Source organism: Tenrec ecaudatus, chromosome 5 (genome assembly GCF_050624435.1).
Source record: "Tenrec ecaudatus isolate mTenEca1 chromosome 5, mTenEca1.hap1, whole genome shotgun sequence".
Taxonomy (NCBI): Eukaryota; Metazoa; Chordata; class Mammalia; order Afrosoricida; family Tenrecidae; genus Tenrec; species Tenrec ecaudatus.
Genome location: NC_134534.1, coordinates 151966020 through 151986882, shown reverse-complemented (window position 1 = coordinate 151986882; position 20863 = coordinate 151966020). Strand labels below are relative to the sequence as shown.

At 54.0% G+C, this 20863-nt stretch overlaps 1 protein-coding gene across 1 annotated transcript in view; it reads right to left on the bottom strand.

Moving 5' to 3' along the window:
* The window catches only part of IQSEC1 (IQ motif and Sec7 domain ArfGEF 1), a 147937-nt gene extending 128154 nt beyond the window's left edge, over positions 1 to 19783 (bottom strand). The window contains exon 1 of the mRNA XM_075550096.1: positions 19345 to 19783. Within this exon, the coding sequence (XP_075406211.1) occupies positions 19345 to 19412 (68 nt within the window). The 5' untranslated portion in view covers positions 19413 to 19783. The remainder of the gene's footprint in view (positions 1 to 19344) is intronic.
* Positions 19784 to 20863: the final 1080 nt, after the last annotated feature.

Genomic DNA, 20863 nt, shown 5'->3' with positions numbered 1-20863 from the left:
ACGCAAACTCTGATTTCGTGATGATAGCACTCACTTGAAGGCAGCTGACTGACTTCACGAAGTCTGTGGGGCCCGCAGAGAAGACCTGACCAGGGGACAGGGGTAGCGCACCTGCCCACGTGGCCCCGGTGGTCGTTAGTTCACTCACTCTTTCAGCCAATGAATATCTCCTAAGCACCTACGATGGACAAGGCAACTGTTTGCAGCACTGAAGACTCAGCCCTCCCCCCTTCAAAAAACAAACAACAAACCCATTGCTGATGAGTTGATTCCAACTTCCATCAATCGGGTGTAAATATTGAAGGAAGCAGGCAGCCTTATCCTCTCCACCCCCCACCCCTTTGGGGACGATTAGTAGCTTTGAACTTTCAACTTTGTGGTTATCAGTCTATTGCTTACTCAACAGCCCGACCAGGACTCCTCAAGGATCAACAGGGAACTGAGACAAACAGAAACCGTTGCCATGGGGTTGTCCCCAGCTCAGGGCGACCCCTTGTGTGCCGGGGAGAACTGTGCGTTGTACGTGTTTAATGGTTGACTCTAGCAAGTCCATGGTCATCAAGCCCTTCTTCCAGGGCGCGTCTGAGTGTACGGCACCTTAACCGGTGGTCCAGCAGTGAACCAGAGGAACCCAAATCCCTTCCTGAGCGGTGCTGATACTCCTCTCAGGTGGGTGGGTGAGTGGATGGGTGGAGGGGCAGGGGACATGCAAACCTCTCAGCTGAGCCCACCCTCCAATCTCCTTCCAGACCTGATGTCCTAGAAGGTAGGGATTTGTATCGGAATCAGCTGGTCCCCCCCGAGTAGCAGGATGTCAACTTTTGTCCCAGGCAACAAAGAGGGTCACAGCCTTTGACGTCACCCCCTGCCCAGGGAGCACAGAGGCCTGAGGTAGAGGGTATGCATTCTAAGCTGAGAGCTATGAACAGAATGATCAAAAGTGGGGGGTTTGGGGAGAGGGTGATGGGACACCAACAGCACCTTCTAGCTTTAGGCTATTGGGCCAGCCACCCCCCACCCCCACCCCCAGCCCACCCGCCACACACAACTCTAACTCCTGAGTGTTTGGGGATTCCCAAACCAGGAACCCCTGTGTTATTTTAGGGGATTTTTGTATTCCATATGCATACCCGACTGATGGTAGACTAAATAAATATTATGTTTCACACATTAACATCTTCCAAACCAAAATAGACACTCAGTGGCTGTCATCCTGTGGTTCTTCTCTGGAGAGAGTGTGGGGGAGTGTCTCACAGTTTCAGAGGAGGAAAAGCATCCCGTTCACACCGGAAGGAGTCTGGGAGGACAGAGAGGCTCAGAGAGGGAGGGAGGGGCTGTCTCCAGAGGAGGAGGTGGGTGTGATGATTTGGGACCAGGGCTGGGGACTCCCACTCTGGCACTCAGCATATCTCGGCAGCAACACCCATAGTGGGTGAACCAGCATTGAGGGAGCCTGGCAGGGCTTGGCCAGTTCACACAGGGCACTGGGTGGCCCTCTACAGAACTAGAGCCTCTCAAGGTCAAGTCATTTTTGAGTCCCAAGCACACAGCACAGGGCTTGGGGGATGGTTAAGGTGAGCAAGAGACTAGGATACATGCTCAGAGTGGGGATGAGGCACTTGAAATGTAGCTAGTGCGAATGAGGAACTGAACATGAACTTTACTTAGTTATGATGGAAATGTCAGTAGTCATTTATGGCTAGCCCCACCCCTACCCCCCATAAAAAGAAAGAAAAAAAACCCATCACCATCAAGTCAATTCCAACTCATAGGGACTCTCGTGTGGTTGCCAAGGCTGTAAATCTTCACGGGAGTGGACAGTCACGTCTCTCTCTGTTTCACTGGACTCGGTCCAGCTCTTTAGCTTTGTAGGAATGCAAAAGGGAGGTGACCTCAAAGGTGAGCAGCCGTTCAGAGTCCCCATTCACACCTGAGATCTGAAGGTATCTCCTCAGGAGAAAAGATTGGGGTGCCTTGGCACGTCTTAGCGGACCGTCGGGTGTGGCTCTGGGCTTCACACACTGAGTGGGTGTGGAGTCCCAGGGCAGGCGGCATCCACACACGTACGCTGCATATTACGGTCTGCTGCAGGTATTCAGAGGTAATCCCCAAAGAGCAATTCTGGGCTCTGTAGACACTGCCTTAGGTCCTTGTGAGGCACAAGCAGTTTGTGGTCAGCTACCCCCCAGGTGGCACTGTGTAAGAAAGGCCTAACAAGCTGCTTCTATCAAACTTACAGCCACAAGGGCTGCCCGGCTGCCTCAGTTAGAAGGCCCTGGGTCAATCTTGTAAGCACTTTTGTCTACCATGATAACCAGCAGTTGTCGGCTATGTATTGGGAAACGCTGATAAAGGAGCCCTGTTGGCCCACCTGTAGTGGGTTACATGCTGGGCTGCTCTATAGGATCACCATGAATTAATATTGACTTGAAGGCAGTGGAAGTGACCTGTGGGTCGTGACCCTTTCACAGGGGTCACCCGATTCATAACAGTAGCAAAATTACAGTTATAAAGTAGCAACGAAAATAATTTTATGGTTGGGGGGGTCACCACAACATGAGGAACTGTGTTAAAGGGTCTTGACATTAGGAAGGTTGAGAACCACTGCCCTAGGGAGATGGTTTGATAATGCTCTTTAACATAAAATAGCAACAACGTCTGTGAACCAGAGACATATAGAAATCATGGATGCATGACTGGATTTGGAGTTTGCACTTAATTCTAGCCCAATCTAAGAACAATTATCATGACATGGCCCTGCTTGAAGCTCACCCTCATGAAGAGACTGCTGAAGATATGGGTGCTACAGCAAAGGGTGATGAAGAAACTAGATGGTGCAGGGTAATCAGAAGCAATGGCACCTGGGGTCTTAAAGGCTTGTTTTCAAACAAGGAGCTAAGCGAGGCGTCAAGGAAGTCCACGTGAAAGAAGAACGCCAGCCTGTATGATCCAAGGATTGTAAATCATGTAATCCAGATCTAAAGGAGGGAATGGGATCAGAGCTTACATTGAACTCTTGGTTTGCAGAAGACTATGGAGGACAGCGGAAGCCCCCAATCCATTTGCGGGGTCCACACATGGATTAAACCTCTGGCGAATCCCCTCGGATCATAGTTGAGGGCTCTGAATAGCCCGCCCTCTTGTCCGAGTGCATTGCAAAGTTGATGATGGCGGACATAGTTAGGCCAAAACGTAGTATCACTTGATTTCCCTTTTGACCCATTTTAAAGTTGTTCCGTTAAAAAAATATGAAGGGGAAATACAAATGGTTTACGCCCTTGGGGAATCCCCTCTGACCATGGGCCAGAGATGTGAATAGTCTTGCTATCATGCAGAATGCACTGGAAAGCTGATTGCTGCAGTCAGGTTAAAATTTAGCACCCTATTATTTGATTTTCTTATTTATTTTAATTTAATCATTTTATTTGCAGCTCTTACAAATATCATGACATCTCATAGTTTGATCACATCAAGCAGTATTGTACTATTGCTACCACAATCAGTTTCAAAACATTTTCTTTCTCCATGAACTCCTTGACACTTAGGATCCACTTAAATTTGTTCTAGTTTTTAATGTTCTCTTTTCGATTGAGGTCTCGATCCGTTTTACTTTGTTATTCTTGCTGGGTTCTGTGTGTTTGTTTTAGCGTTTTTCTGCATATGCAGTCCAGGAGGGGTGACTCTATAGAGGCAGTAACTGGATTAATGGTTCCTTGGGGGTGTGGTGGGGAAGGATGGGGGGACAGGGAGCTCGTAACAACGAGGACAAGAAAGAAGAAAATGGTCTAAAATGGACTGTGGTGGTGATTGCACAAATGTTCTTGATGTGCTTGATTATATGATATGTGAATTCTATGCCAATAATACTTTTGAAACTAAAAAGGGTTACTGTTTGGGAAAACCACAGAGGCATTTGTACTGTGTCCTAGTGGGTCCCCATGAGTCAGAATCCACATGAGGGCAGCGCGTGTGGTTGGGTGGAGCCGGATGGGGATGAGTGCAGCGCGCTGTGCGTGTTCGGGAGTTTGGGGTGCAGCAAGGGCAGAATCAGGCCTCCAACTTCTATTAGTCCCTCTCCTGGAGCACCGGGCAGAGTTCACTACCCGCCACGGCTCGGCCTCTCCACCACTCCTGAGAGTGCACTGAGATGTCACACAAACAGCAGCAGACACCCAGCAGGTGAAGATTGTTTTTGCGCTGTGCCGTTCCCCTGGGTCAGCGCTGCCCCATCGCAGCCCGGCGCACAGCAGAACAAACCACTGCTCGGCGGTGCCAGCCGCGCAATTGTTCACATGCCGGAGCGCATCGATGCAGCCAGTGTCCATCCACCTCCTCAATGGCCTTCTTCTTTGTGCTGCCCCTCCGCTTTACCAAGCATGCTGCCCTTCTCCTGGGTCTGGTCTCGCCTGACAATATGTCCAAAGTATGCAGATGAATATTAAGATACCAAAATGACACAGCATTATGAAAGGAGCGATGAATAGAATTGAGGACGTGGGAAGGTGCATTCGTGAGCTTGAAGACCAATCTTTTGATTCTAGTCTATGAGAATAATCAACAAACTGAGAAAAGGAGTCTGAAAAAAGTCCGGGAAATTATGTACAAATCCAGAGGAACAACTGCCATCGCGCCGAGATTCCAGAACAGGAAGAAACAAAAAACAGCACAGGAAAAAATAAAGTACAAGGAATCCTAGGAAAAAAGGAATCCCTAACAGCATAAAAGAGGAGAAAATCACTGTGTAGGAAGCCAAGGACCCTATTTATGACAGACCCCAAAAGAAGCACAGTGCAACATACTGCAGTCAAACTTCAACATCAAGTCCACGAAGAGAATTCTGAGAGCAAGTGGGGAAAATAACAATCACACCCACAGGAAAACCTGTACAAATTAGCTTGGCTTTCTCAGCAGAAACCACAAAGGCAAGAACACAATAGTATGACACATAAAAAACCCTGAAAGGGGGGAAAAAAACCAACAACTAAGAACCTTCTATCTCAAAAAACAATCAGTAGCGTACAAGAATATTTTCAGCAAAGGAGAAATTAAAGGGATTTGTAAAAAATAACACCAGCATTCCCACAAATATGAAATGAGATCCTCTGGATAAATAACTCACAATAGCAGATAAACCTGAGATCAGAATACAAGACAAATCCACACAAAAACTGGCACACTTAAAACAGCATTCGAAAAGCACAGAAATACTGGAAGAACAAAGAAACCAAAACCACCACCAAAAAAAAAAAAGAGAGAGAGAAAGAAAACACACAGCCGCATGGCACCAATAAACCTGCACATACTAATGACACTGAGTGTTAGATTAAACACACAAGTTAAGCTGCATGGAGTAGCTGACTGCATAGAAAAATAAGACCCATCGGCATGCTGCTTACAAGAAACACACCTCAGACCAAAGACAATAACAGACTAAGACTAAAAAAAGAGAAAAAAATTACATCAAGCAATTAATCTTAGCTAAAACAGATTTCAAGACCAACTTTATCATGAGACAAAGAAGGACACTACATGATTTAAACTATGGATACCCTTGAGAAGAATGGGGACTTCATTGTGCTCATGAGGAACTAGTACACGCATCAAGAGGCAGGTGTGTGAACAGAACAAGGGGATTAAAATCAAGAAAGGCACTCTCACAATCGGTATGAAGCGCAAATCATCAGAGAAGCTGGTTTATATGGTGGAGAAGTGGCATCGGGATTTGGAGGAAGGCTTATTAACCACCTGTGATATGCAGATGTCATGACCTTGCTTGCTGAAAGCGAGGAAGGCTTGAAGCGCTTGCTGATGAAGATCAAAGATTGCGGACGTCAGTGTGGATTACGCCTCAAGGTCAAGAAGACCCAAATCTGCACACTTGGACCAGTAGGTCACATCATGGTCAATGGAGAAAAAGGTGAAGTTGCCCAGGATCTTGTCTTGCTTGGATCCACCGTCAATGCTCATGGAAGCAGCAGTCAAAGCTCAAACGAGGCACTGCACTGGATCAATCTGCTGCACAAGACCTCAGCATCTCGCAGGCCTCCATGTTCGATGGAGGACAGGTCCAGACTGAAGGGGAGGCATTTCCAGAAGCCGCATGCCCCTCTCTCCTCTGAGTGAGAATTCCTGAGGGACTGCCCACCGTGTCCTCCCTGCCTTCCCCCATCTTTGATGTTCATCTGTTGCTTGTGGCTCAGACCACGCTCCCTCAGAAAGTACCCCCATCCCATCCCCAACCACCCCGAGAGCCTATCATCTCAATGTGCTGCATTATCTTCAGTGATCTCATTCAGTTATCTATTTGCTTATTTCTTGTCAGTTTCTCTCCTTCCTTCCTGATCCCCAAGGTCAGCTCTAAGAGAGCTGTGTCTGGCTCCTTCCCTCACCAGCACCTGAGATGCTCAGAAGGGGGCGAAAGGGGGAGCCCATCACAAGGTTGGTTAAATAGCCTCCACCCTGAATAACAGAAATGTGGGTGAAGGGAGACAACAGACAGTGTAAGATACGAGACAAGAATAACAATATACAATTGATCAGGGATTCATGAGGGTGGGGGAGGGAGGGGTGAAAGGGATCAGTAGAAAATGTCTTGGCGGTGATACTGGCAACGTAGGTTCAAACATGCTTGATACAGTCGACGAATGGGATGTTCTAAGAGCTGTAAGAGTCCCAATAAAATGATTTAAAAGAAAGAAGAAGAACTCACAGAGATGAATTATGAGTAGAATCACTTCCTGATCCAGCTCCTGGGCTGGGAAAGGGCCTGGGCGGGGTGGGTGAGGGTGGGAGTGGAGGGGCATGGAGCTGCCTGGGGGTGATGAGATGTGCCAGCAAGTCCATGAGGATGACTCACGAGGTCGTTTGAGTTCCATTTTTTCTGGGAGGTGGGGTGTAAAACAGCCAGGTAACAACCCTACATCCTTCAGGGAGTCTGCAGCTCCGTTCAGCTCACACCTGGCCATGTTGTCACAGAATGGGCGCGTTAGACCCCTGCCCCAGCGCCACGATGGTGAGGACATGATGGTCGTGACCTGGTGTGAGGTGGCAGGGAGGCAAGACTCTTGCCTCAGAAGTCTTAGGGCTAAAAAGAGAAGTGAGGAGGGGCTGTTTCCCCATCCTGCCCCTCCTCCTCCTGCCCCTGAGCCAGGTGGGAGGTCACCACCCTTTGATCACTTCCCCTGGAAGTCCCCCAGAAATGCCATTAGTGCCCAGAGGCCCGAGGAGCTGCAGTCTCTGGGTCCAGGGACCTGAGCCCTGGACATCCTCTGGACAAGAGATGCCCATGCAGAAACCAGTTCAGAGACTCCTCCAGGCGCTGACAGAACCCCGCTCAGCCGCATGTGTATATGATACAAATTGCTGATTATAGAACGATTCTTAGCTCAGAACCAACAACAAAACCCAACAGTGAACACCAAAAGATAAGGCAGGAGTATTTTCACGGCACCACAGAGGCATTTTGTGTGGCCCCTCCTGTCCTGGCCTGCAAGGCAGAGCTTCCAGCCCCATGATCTGCCTTCAGCCTCTCCCGGCCTGTCTGTCCTCCCTTCAAGCTGAGCCATTGCAAGGCAGGGGAGCAAGAGGGTTAAAAATGGCTTTGAGAAGCCATTTCATGTCTAAGGTGTCACCTTAGACAAGTGTAAGTCCCAGGTTTCTCATCCTTAAAATAGGGGTTCCGCTCAGCACGGCCTCTGGGGATGGCACGTGTTACATCATTGGCACAGGCCCTGGCAGGCCTTAGAAGAGGTGTCCTCAAACTATGGCCCACGGGTCACGTGCGACCCGCCGAGGACATTTATCTGACCCGCCGGGTGTTTTTGCCCCGTTTGTTTTTTTACTTCAAAATAAGACATGTGCAGTGTGCATAGGAATTTGTTCATAATTAAAAAAAAACTATAATCTGGCCCTCCAACAGGTCTGAGGGACAGTGAACTGGCCCCCTGTTTAAAAAGTCTGAGGACCTTAGAAGATGCGGCTGCTTGCTTCTTCCCTGCTCAACTTCCAGTCTTCACCTGGGGGGAGACACTCTAATGTTCTTTGGGGGAACGTCCCACTTCTTCTGTCAGTCCCTCTCATCCGTCAGCTGGCTCCGTCCTCGAGGGCGGGACCCAGGGTCAAGCCCGGCCTGCCAGTGTGCTCCATCCGTTTGCCAAAGTGACTGGCACAGGGAGGGGCACGTGACCCAGCTAGGCCAGTGAGACTTTGAGGAAAGCCTGTCTCTGCCAGATCATGAGACACGGTGTATTCTAAACTTGGAGCTGCCCAGGTCATCACGGGCAGAGAGGCTGTCTGGGATTGGAATCAAGAGAGATGCAAGCGAGAACGCTATCAGTGCCTGGAGACACTGCGTGGTCACCTCGATCCTATTAGGACCTGAAGCCCTGTCTTGTGTCATCAGAAATAGAGGTGCACATTTGGGGACCATGGACCATAACTTGCCATCCAAAGACCCTGGTCCCAGTTAACACGACTTCCTTGCTCAAAACTCCCCTGTGGCTCCTTGGCGCCCAGCACTCGGGGACCCCCAGGTTCCACCAAGGCTCCCTCCCTCCTCTGCACCTGGCCAATTCACACTCCCACTTCGGACTCTGCTAAGAGGTCTCTCCTGGTGAGCAGCCTGCCTCTGCCACACTGATGGCCAGTGGGCCCCACCTCTGCCTCTCATGGCTCCGCTTCTTCCACTCAGGTAGCGTTCAGAGTTCATTTTTTCTCTCTTCCAAAGACCTTTCACCGCATGGCCACTTAAGAAGGAATATTGCTGGTTGCTCTGGGATGTGACACCTTGAGAGTGTGGCTTTCATGCCTCCCGTGTAGCTGCTGAGCCCCACCCCAGGCCTGCCTGGGGGACACAGGGGTCAGCCCTCCTGGGCCTTGGTGTCTCCACCAGCATGGTTTTCCCTCTGGCTCAACTCCACAGCTGCCCACTGACCCACTAACCCCTTTTGATGACCATCAAATTGATCCTTTGGTTTTCCTTGGGGACGCCACTGGTAGATGACTGATAGGGGCATGCCCAGTACGTGGTTGGTGAATCTTTACTCCATGGGGTACGTGCTGCTCATGAGGAGACAAAGGCTGAGACAGGCCAAGTGGGCTGCCCGGGGTGTCGTACAAGCTTCCCTCGCCGCCGGTTCCCCCTCTGGCTTGGTACCTCTGCTACAGGTGAACACGCTGTGTGCAGGCTGCTTAGATGGGTAAGATCCGCTGCTTAAGGCTAGAACCAAGCTGGTTCCTAGTCCCTCGTGAGCAGCTGGCGTCCACACCCACTTCCCACGGGGGCCTCTGGCCTTCCGCCTCATCACTCCCTGTTTTGCAGGTGCTGGGTTTCAGAATCACTGTGTTCTTTGCTTCCGGCCACCAGCACTACCAGCCTCGGTGGTTACTTTGCTGGAAGGTGTTTCAACACAAAATTGTTTTGAACAAAGTGACTTCCCCATGGGTTCCTGCAATGGGCGGGGCCCCAGCAAGAGGCTGTGAAACCTGGCCGATGGGGGAGCCCCACATTCTGCGTTGGGAGGAACTTTGTTTGACGCTTCATTTAGGAAGGGTGGTCTGTCCCAGCGTCCTGCGGAAGCCTCTTCATTCTTGCCAGGTGTGGTGACGCTGGGTAAGCACACCATGGGCGTTCACTGTCTCCTGCCTTTATCATCTCACAGTCTCAGGGCACAGGCTCAGGCCCTTCCACTGCCCTGCCCAGGCCCGATCCTCACCGAGAGTCCAGGCAAGAATGCCAAGAACCGAGAACAGCTGGTCAGCCAAGAACCGAGAACAGGGTCTGGGTCCTGAAGGAGCCTGAGCTCCAGGCCCCACAGTGGGACTCCTGCTTCCCTTCCCCTGGCCAGCTCCTCCCCTGCCTTCACAATGGATCTCAGCTGCTACCTCCTACGGCAATCCTCCAGGGTACCCCGCCGGATGTGGACTCTGATGTTACGCGTTCCCACAGGACTCACCCCCGAGGGATCCATGTGGCAATTTCCTCTTTTCTTGCGCTGTGAACACTCCAAGGCCGAAACAGAGCCAAGCTGAAGGTCACCTTCTGACTCTGACTTGGTCTAGGGTCGCCCAGACATTTCAGAGACCAAAGCTGGCTTAGCAGCCCCCTCCCTCCCTGTTCCTACCTCTGCTTCACACCCTGTCCCCCAGAAGAGGGTGGCGAGTCTGGGCTGAGCATGGAGGCAGTCGCCTGACCCATGTACCCTGGGACCCAAGAAACGACCTACTTCCTGTGCCTGCTCCGTCTGCTGCCCTTGAGTGACAATCTGCTGATGTCCCTTAGACAAAACCGAACCAAGCCCACTGCCACCCTCCATTCTGACTCACAGCCACCCTGGGCCAGAGGGGAACAGCCCTTTAGATCTTGACGGGAGCAGCACGCTTTCTCCCCCAGTTCTTAACCCACAGGAGTTTCTCAGCCACTTCTGGCTGGTGAGGATGCTCTCTCTCCCTGGGTGCAATGGTTGGTCCAGAGATGGACCTGTTGGTTGGTGAAGGCCAATGAGAGGAATCCTGGGACTGTGGGGAGAATAATGGGAAGTGAAGAGACCCTGACACTCAGGTCTTCAGTTGCCAAAGACTCTCACGGGGACAGGTGCTGCTTCCGAGGGAAATGGCGGGGGGCGAGGTCGGGGGAGCAGAGAGAAGAGGGAAAGAGCCCACACCCAGTACACACAGGGGACCCTTGTATTCGGACATAACCCCTAGACTTTTCAACCTCACAAGCAAAGCAGATCCTTTCTCCTGCTTACATCTGAGTGATCTGGTTTTACTCTGAGGTCACTGACGAACACACCCGTTGAACAAACGACCCAGAAGCAAGCATCTCCTCACCCTGTTGCTTGCTGTGCCTGGCTCTTGCCGCAATGAAGAAAGTGGTTCAGCAGGCGCGGTTGGGGCTGGGCTCCCAGGCAGCTGCAGAATGCTCAACCCGACCCCCCTCGGACTGGAGTCTCTGCAAGGACAACTCCCTCTACACGCCAGCAACTCTGCTCGTTTCTGTAGCAAGTTAATTGTGTCAAGTGTTTCCTGAGCCAGTGCACATTCAAGAAGCGCGAAATTTGGAGCGGTACAGAAGCTTCACCGTAATGTGTCATCCCATACAAACGTCTACTTTTCTCAGCCTGTAACATCGCCTCCCTGAGGCTTCATGGATTTCTATTTCACAAGGATTAACTGTTTTACACACACTGGCATCTGCATATAATATGTAGTACCGAAAAAAAAAAAAAGGTCATGGATGGACGGAGGCTCAGTGAGGCAACTGGACACACTCAGGGACTGAATGCTGAGAAAGCCACAGAGCTGAGACTCACACCCCAGTCTAGGCGCCCAGTCGGCTTCAGTAGGCTGACCATGTGGCCCTGGCATGCTTCCCATAGGTGGGGTACAGTCCAAGACACCCCTCAACTCTTTTCCAGGACAGCGAGAGTCACATTGCCCCGCACTCCTGAATCGTCGGTCAGCTAGTTCATCGGCAGAAGGGGGTCGGTGGCCTCTCCCATAGAATGGCAGTGAAAGCTACAGGCCACCTGGCCTGTCCCCTATGGGGGTAAAGGCCCCTCCTAAGGCAGCCTCACAGCGTCCTCGGGCTTGGGCACACCTGACTGCAACTCACACTCAAGCAGCAGTTTCACACGGCCTCTGTCCACGATGCCCACTCAGCTCTGCTGTCTGGGAAGGGTTCTGGCATTGTCCCTGTTCACTCTGAATACATCCAAGATGAGGCTGGCAGACTTCCGGGAGGTTGGAGGGCCAGGGCCAGCCCCCTGGACCCTGGGAAGTTTCCCACCTCAGGAGAACCAGGGATCTTCAAGATGCACCAGGGAAGAGGGAGCGAGAGGAGAGGCTGTCATAGCCTGAATCCTCTTGTCCTCTTGTTCTTGAGCGTGTGAGGCTCAGGGAAGACTGTGGCCTGACTGAAGCCACACAGGTGGGAGTGCAGAGCAGGGGTGTCAGGCCTAGGTTTACTGGATGCTAAAGCCTGTGATATCCCTAAGGGGTTCTCATAGTTAAGTGTTCAACTACTAGCCCAAAGGTTGGTGGCTTGAACCTACCCAGAGGTACCTTGGAAGAGTGGCCCAGTCATGTACTTTCTACTCCCAAACCTCTAAGGAGCACACGTCCACTCAGATGCAGATGGAATCCCCATGAGTGAGCGTGGACAGAGGTGAGTCTTACAGCCTGCCCGCTGAGTAGCCCCAAGACCTGCTCCGCCCAGAGAGCCGGGGGAGTTCCAGTGTGAAGCGTGAAGAATGGTGGCCTTCTAACTGTGATTTGGTTTAAGAGCTTCCAGAAGTTTCTGAGAAAAAACGGACTACAGATGCCTGTGTCTTCAGCTGGAGCACCCTTCTCTCTCCTTCCTGCAAACAGCTTACTGGTTCTGCTCCGGGCTTGGAATGGTGCTCCTAAACCAGCCACAGGAGGGACAACCCCAACAGAACCGTGACCTCGCCTGCTGGCTAAACCCACTTTAAATCCATCCACCTCTTTTTGGAAACAAACATTGCTCTATCCTAAGTGTGAGTCCTTGTGACATTCACTTCGCTTTCTAACATGCAAGGATAGAAATAGAAGCTAGACAGAAAAAACACGCTTGTCTGCTTGTCCTTTTCCTGCCTCACTGGTCTGTACGGGCACAGCCACCTGACACAGCGGTGAGCTCGTGGTATGTGCTGGCCTCCCTCAGCCAGAAGGCAGGGATCTCAGGACAGGGCTTTCTCTCTGGTTGATTGAGTTGGAATCCCCAGAGATAAGATGCTTAGCTCATGAGGCACCGCATAAAGGCAGACTGAAAGATTGGATTAACGTGTGCAAGGGCAGCAGGGAACTCTGCATCAAGCCATGGAATGCTAAAGGCTTTGGTTCCACTTGTATCCTCAGGAAGAACAGGCCTCCAGAGGCTGGCACACCATTCTGCCCTCAGAGTGTCCCTGCTAGGCTGGACTGAGGTGGGCTTCCCCTGACACTGGGCCAGAGGGCCTGGTCCCCGGCTCAGCTCTCCAGTCGGTGTTCTGAGCAGAGCAGAGGCAGGTTCCTTTGGGCCCACACCTCATACCCCACAGTGCTGCTCATGGGGTCATTGGCTCGCTGTGTGTGGGGGGGTGGGGTGGTATCATAGAATGCCTTTGCTGGCTATCGGGCAGAGGGCAGCAGAGGGAGTTCTGCTTCCTACAGCCAATTTCCCCCCACCCAGCCCTGGCCTTTGGTGGCTGGCAGGGGCAGATCCAGGATCAGGGGGTTTCTGCTTTTCTGAGATGCGCCGAATTCAGGGCAGCTGGAAAAACTGAGGCCTAGGGATGAGGAAGTCACGGGATTTTTTTCCCCCTGATTCCCGTCTGAAAGCTGCATGATTTCCTGCAGGGTTCTGAGCTGGGCTGGCCTCCTGTCCTAGTTCCCCCCACTGACCCCAGTGTGTGGCCCTGGGCGGTCATCCTGATACCCCTGGGCCTTGGTTTCCCCCATGTGGTTGATGGTCCTAAGAACCCCTGCCTGGGCTGTTGTGAGGGACTGAGGAAGAAGCAAGCCGCAGTGTGGGGAATCTCCCTGAGGGGGAGGGTAGCCCAGATTCCCCCCCATCTTGTTAAGGGGGCTTTCCCAAAGCACACACTAAAGGTGCCACCAAATCCCAGAATCTGTGTGTCCAGAGCTGCCCAGTGACGCGGTGACCACCCTGCAGGTCCTCCTCCCTGCTTGACTTGGAGTCCTTTTCAAAAGTTGCTGGAGTTGTCAGCTTGCTGGACCTTGAGGGCTTGGGGTGGACCTCCCTGGGCCACTTCACAGCAGGGCTTTGGCCTCTGGAGATCGAGAAACTCTGAGGCAGCCTCTCCTGACAGAGGAGGGGCCCCAGAGATGGGACACCTTTGGTGCCCTGGGTCCCCAGTCCCTTCCTCCCTTGGGGGACACTATGCTGGAGCCCTGACTCGCCCTTTGACTCACTGAGTCACATCTCTGGGCTCAGTGTACTCTGAGCTGCCAAGCACCCTGATTCTCAGGGTGGCTGTGAGGCCTCCCAAGGAACACCACATGCTCCCAGCGGCCCCAGACTAGCCCAGCCCACCAGGGCCCCCATCAAGGACTTGCTGTTGCCATGATCCCCAAGGGAGCCAGTGAGCTCCCCTGGCCCGGGGCAGCTGCTGGGAACCCTTGGTCCTCAGGCCAGCTGACTGCTATCTGGGGAGTGAGACTGGTTGTAGAAAACGCTCCACAGAAACAGCGAAAAACCACAATCAAAACCCCCGAACCCTAAACCACACAGACAGATAACCCACCAGCCCCTCCCAAGTACCCCTGGCAACCCTGCCAGGCAGGCCAGCTGCACTCACCGTCTCAGGACAGAGTGGGTGGTGGTCCCCTGAGCTGCAGTGCCTGCCCTGCCTCCAGTTCCTGAGGACACACTGCAGTCCCTCCCCACAGCAGGCCTGACGACACACTTCCTCCTTGCTCAGCCGGCATCCAGTAAGCCACGCCCCGGGGAATGGGTGCCAGGTACCCAGGGGCCCCTGCATGGCCCCAGACACTGCCCCCATGGCTCCTCCAAGGGTTGGCCAGCCCAAATGGCCTTGCCAGGCGGGCCCTGGAGACACTGGGTCATAAATAATACAGCGGCCTCCCCGGGCAGTCTCTTGGGGTGATCAGATTCCAGGGTCATGCCAGTTTCCACGAGGTTGCCTTCTTTCAGAGTGTCAGGCCCCAGTGGGGTCTCCAGCCGCTTGAGGTCGGGCTTGAGCAGGCGGGACAAAGGCGGTGTGACAGGTGGTCCTGGGGAGAAGGCTGCCCTACTTATTCTGAAAGCAGCTTCAGCCCAACTGGGACTCAGGGGCGGTAGCTGCAGCAGCGGTAGCTTCAAGCTTCCTCTCCATCTCGGCCAGCTGGGTGCTCTGAGACTTCCAGGCACCCACCTCCCAAACTTTACCTGCGGTCCTACCACTGCAGTGCCCGCTACTTCCCTTTGCCAGCCTCCAGCCTCCTCCTTCCCACTGTCAGAGAGAAAGAGAGAGAGAGAGAGAGAGAGAGAGAGAGAGAGAGAGAGAGAGAGAGAGAGAGAGAGAGAGAGAGAGAGACCATGCCCAGGGGTGCCCGCAGGATGCCATTACCATTCCCTTCCCGCCATCAGGGGCATCTGCCTTCCCCCCCCCCCCCGCCTGCTTAGAGTCCTGCCTGGACCTTCTCTGCACATCATCTTTCATCTACACCACGGCCATCACTGTCTTCTGCCTGGTCTCCGTGGGGTCCCCGGCTCCACTCCTCATCCCAGCCCAAGTGACCCTTTAAAACAGAAACCAAGCAGTGCAGGTGTTTATGCTGCTTACAACATGGTTTGGGATTCCCCCTCTCCCCCATCCTGACAGTCTGCAAGCGCATTCAGGGCGGGCTGCCTGTCCGACTCACGACGGTACCTCACGGTTATGCACAGCCAGCTCCTTCCTCTGTGCAGCGGATGGCGCCCCGCACAGGAGGATGGGAGAGCGTGCACTCAGTGCTGGGCACAGTCTTGCAGCCAGCACCGAGGAGCAGTGGAGGGAAGGGGCTTTCGGGGTGAAGCAGCCACCAAATGGACTCCTGTGTGCTTCAGGCAGTTTGCAGAGGCAGAAAGGGGGTTGGTTTGCCCTGCCCAGCACACAGCATGGAGTCCCTGCCCCTATCCTCCACTCAGGTCTGTGCCCTGGCCAGAGAAGGACAGGGCTGTCCTTCGGCAGGTGCAGAGGAGCAAGCAGTAGGGAAAGGACACGGCCTCGGGGAGTTCTGGGTGCTGCAGGGCCATCTCGGGACAGGGAGCAGATGGATAGTGAGCAGAGAGTGCAGGGCCAGGCCTCCAGTGAGTGAGTGAGTGAGTGTGTGTGGGGGCATCACAGGGAGGAGGAGAGCATGTCTAGGCAGGTCAGTAAGCTCCCTGTCCCAGGAGGTGTGCGCACAGGGTTTCCGAGGGTCTCAGATGGCTAATTGGCCAGGAAGCTGCTTTGAAGTCCTCCGGAGCTTGGCTACCAGCTGCCGGCCAGTCTCCTCCCCAGATGCAGCCACAAGGTGGGGGTGGGGAAGGGAGCCTGAGCCACAGGGTCTGCCCAGATGAGCTTCAGACCCCCCCCCACCTCCGCATCTGTGCATTGGGAGGGGGCTGTTCTTGCTCATAAGGTGGTTCAGATGCCTCGCATGCTCTCCCGACTCAGCATGGTCTTTCTTTTCTGAGACACCCCCAGATGCAAAAGTGACTTCCCCACCTGACCCCAGAGGCTGAGGGTACAATGTGGAGTATGTGCAGGGATTTTCCTTAGAGAAACGGCCAACTTGGCAGGGATGAGGAAGGTCCAGATTTATATTCAATGGTCCGATGCGATGTAGCAGTCCTTCGAGACATGTCACATGAGCATGCACATGCCACAGATGGAAAAACTGAGGCTCAGGGACCCCTAAGTCCTGAAAACAACCCACACTTAACCCAGCACTGACTGCCCCAGGTCATTTCTGTTTCATCTTCAGAATACCCACCTCTCTGCACCCACAAAGTCGCCTGGAGAAGAGGTGGGCTTGTGCCTCAGGTCTCAGCCCCGGCACCCCTCTGCCTCTCCCACTTGGGGACAGTGAGGAGCAAGGGGACAGACAGTCCCTCCATGAGCCCAAAAAAGCCAAGTGCTAATTTTCCTTTCAAGAAGCCAGCCTTGGACAGGGTAAAAGCCGTGATCACACATCCTATATCCCAACCCACCCTGGCTGACTGTGGACCCATGTATGCCCAGCTCCTGGGTTGTTCTCCCCTGGAGGGCAGAGCCAGGCCAGCCCCTCTCAGAAACTGCATACCACCCTTCCAGGGTGGCAGCCTGGCTTCTCAGCCGCAGCCACGGAAGCCCTGGGCCAGTCAGTGGCCAACCTGTCTCCATACACCTTGTACTTTTCCAGATGTAAGCAGCTAGGGCTGGGGGGAGGTGGGGGCGGCAGCACACGGGGAAGGGAATCTGAAGACGCAAGTAGAAAACTATGTTCCATCTGATCGCCACCCGCCAATTTGTCCCCGCAGCTGCTGCCAGCTCGGCCTCAGGCCGCAGACCCGCTGACTCAGGTCTTCCCTGGAAAGGGAGGGGGCCCGGAGCCTGTTCTGTCTGTCTGTCTGACTCAGGCATTGGCCTTGGACTTGTTGGGGGTAGGGACAAAATAGAGAAGGGACCCTGGAGTTCGAAAGGCCATCCTCTCCCAGCCAGCCACAGAGGCACCCTGTACTTATAGGTGCTAAGTAGGGGTTTGGGGTAAAACCCAGTGCCAATTAGGGTCCCCACACCCACTGGGCTCCCCCATCACTGATAGTGCGGCAACCTCCTGGGGGTTCTGATAGCAGTACCTCCCCTGCCGCTCCGCACCGCCACCCCCAACCGCCATGGAACAGGCTGCCTACCCCCCACTTCCAGCGGCAAATGCTTTGAAAACTGGGTATGTAGCATGGCCCATGTGAGGCTGTACTCTGCGGCTCTGCCAGGTAACTGCACAACGGATCCCTCTGTAACTGAGGGAATGGAGGCACAGAGAGCCACGGAGCAGTGAGGGCTCACTACATCCCGCAAACAGCCCTGAGGTTTCCGGAGCACTCATTCCCAGAAGCCTCCGGAGAGGTACAGGGAGACCCGGGATGGTTAGAGGGAAAAGCAGGTGGGCACTGGCCAAAAACCACCCAGGGATTTGCCACTGCTTGGCTGGGCCTCTGAGCCCTCTGACCAATTGGGGGTGGGGTGGGTGGTCAAGAGAAGGAGACAACTACTGACTCACAGGGGGTGGGGGGGTGGGGGTGGGGGGGTGCCTCCCTCCAGTCTCACGGCTGGTCAGCAGGCTCTCGGCTCTCGTGTGTGTCCTAACTCCTCTCAACTCCACCCAGGCCCCAGGTCTGTCCCCACGATGTGCCCGCCCTCACCACTCACCAGCCCTGGCTGGGCTCCGAGGCCCCAGACACTCTTGGCCAAGCAGCGGAGATACGGTGGGCACTGTCACCCGCTGCCTGGTCACAGGCAGATCGAGCCTCCAGGTGGCCAGGGAGCCCTGCAATTTTTACCTCAACAGAAAACCTCGCTTGGGGTGCCTGCACCTCGGCTATGTTTCTCTAATTGTTTGTTTCCCCAGGTCCTGATGTTTTCTTCTCTCTTTTCAGTGGGAGAAAAAAAAAAATTTATATATATATGGTGGGGAGTGCTTCAAAAAGTTTACGGGAAAATCCAATTCATTTTTAATTCCATTTTTCCACAAACTTTTTGAACTCTCTCTCTCTCTCTCTCTCTCTCTCTCTCTCTCTCTCTCTCTCTCTATGAGATACACACTGGCCACTTCAACCTTTTTACACATCCACTTCAGTGACGCTCGTTAGGTGCGTCATCTCGTGCAGCCTGCACTACGATCTGTTCTCTGATGCGGATGCGGCATATCATTGCAGGTAAACCAGCACATCACGCCTGCTTCGAAAAGCAGAGAAAGCCTCATAGATGGGTTGTGAAGCTCATCCCTCATCCCTGAAAGACTGGCCCTCTGAACAGACAATGCCCTTGACCTCCCCAAGGAAGCAGCTGCTCTACGTTCCTAGTTAGAACTGCTGGCCCAATCCAATTTCCCTGTATCAAGTAGGACAAGGGGACCCCAACTTTGCCTAAGATCACACAAGATCAGGGTCCTGCCTTCCTGCTCCCTCCTCTGGGTCTTCTCAGCAGCTGGGGAGCCTGGGACTGACCCCCAGGGGATGCTCTCCCACCTCTCACCCCCAGCTCCAAGGGGCTCTGCCCTCCTCTCCTCTCCGGTCAGCACCCACCTCACACCGAGGACACACAGGACTCCCTCCGACGGCAGGGCCTCCCCCCACCCCCAAGGCCGATTACCACGTCGGAACACCGGCTAACATTACTAAATGCTGGCTGGGTGCCAGGCCCTGTTCTTGGTCCCTATGACCTCATCGAATCCTCCCCTTATCCTGGGAGGATCTGCACATGGGAAAAGTTGGGCCCCTGAGAACGTCAAAGGCAGGCTGAGCCCCAGGCGTCCGCTGGGCTCACAGCCACATTCAGGCCTGCTCACTGCTCAACGGTGCTGGGAAGGATGGCATGGGAACCCGGGCTTCACGGAGGGCCACAGCTCAGGGAAGTTGGTTGACAAGGCCAGGGTCCCACAGCTGGGGGGTGGGCTGTGTGGCCCCGGGGACAGGGGTTTGGTAACAAGCGGCGTGCCCCGCACCTTGAGTCTGCCAGCCACACAGTAGCCACACCGTACCTGTTGCCAGACATCCTCCCCCCCAAACCCCAACCGGCACTCTGGGTCCCAGCTGGCTCCCTAGGGCAGCTGACGTGGCCTTGAGCCCCCATCACACACATACCCCCCCTCCAGTACCTGAGGGTCCTCACAGAGATGCAGTACTTCCACATAAGGCTCCACACGGCACTGCCATCCCCCTTCATGCCTGACTTGGGTGGGGAGCAGGGCTGTCCTGGCTTCTGATCTCCCGGCCAGGGGCTGGCTCTCCAAACAGCCCTCAGGTCACCTCTTTCTTCATGGTTGAGAGAAGAACGGAAAAAACCCCAAATGAAAAAACCCCAACCGCCAAGCACGGTTGGGGGCGCTGGCTCTCACACACGCCAGGGGGTTGAGCCCCAGGGCTTGTGGGCCCCCCACACCTGATACTCCTGCGCCTGCCTCCTGCCAGGAGACGCCAATGGCCAGGCTCCAGAAGAGCAGTGAGTCACGAGGGTGGGACGGTGAGGGGCGTCCGGCGGGGCCAGGGAAAATTCAACTGCTGCGAGCTCAGAGCTGGTCCTGTGTCTGTGTCTGAGGCTGGTCTGGGAGGGGAGACCAAAGCTGAGAGGGCGGGAGGGAGGCTGGGCCGCTATGCTAGGGCCTGCCCACATCCTCCCCCATTTCCCCAGAGGCTTAAACCCAATACCCGCCCAGCAGGCCGGCCCACCCGACCAGAAAGGGGTTGCCCTGCCTGCCCAGCAGGCATGGGGAGAAGAGCAAAAATAAAGACCCAGAGCTGTTTGCCGGGAGAGCGTGACAGTCCAGAAGGGTCTCTCCATCGGCCGGGAGGCAGTTTTCAGCGCAGGCCACCCAGGGCCTGTCTTGGAAAGGGGGGGGCGGGGGGGGGGACAGACTGCTCGCTCAGATTTCTACAACTGCAGAACTCGCTCATCCATTTCCCCCAATGGTCTTGGTGGACTTTTTTGCTTGGCTCCATTGTGTACCTCAGAGCAATCCTGCAGGACAGGGTAGACATGCCTCTGTGGGTTTCCAAGGGGATCAGGAGGCTTTATGGAAGGTGGCCGCAGATGCCCTTGAGCCGGCTCTGCCTCCTAGCGACCTGGGTACAACAGACGGCAATGCTGCCCAGTCCCACGCCAGCCTCAACACGGGTCCTCTGTCTGAGCCCATTGTTGCTGCCACGGCTGTCAGTTCAGCTTGTCCAGGGCCTTCCTCCTTTTCACTGTCTCCCCCCCCCCCACCTTACCAAACACAATGTCCTTTGCCAGGGGCCGGTCTCTGGATGGCATGTCCAACGGACAGGAGACCAAGTCTTGCCATCCTTGGTCCAAAAGGAGCATTCTGACTACACTTCTGCCAAGGCAGGTGTGTGGGCTCTTCTGGCAGTCCTTGGTGATTTCAATAGTCTGTTTCTTTTTAAAAAATCATTTTACTGGGGGCTCGCACAACTCTTATCACAATCCATCCATCCATAGTGTCAAGCACATTTGTACGTTTGTTGCCATCATCATTCTCAAAACATTTTCTTTCTACTTGAGCCCTTGGTATCAACTCCACATTCCCCACCTTCCTCCCTGACCCCTCTACCTCACAAACCCTTGATAATTTATAAAGTACTATTATTTTGTCATTTCTTACACTGTCTGACGTCTCC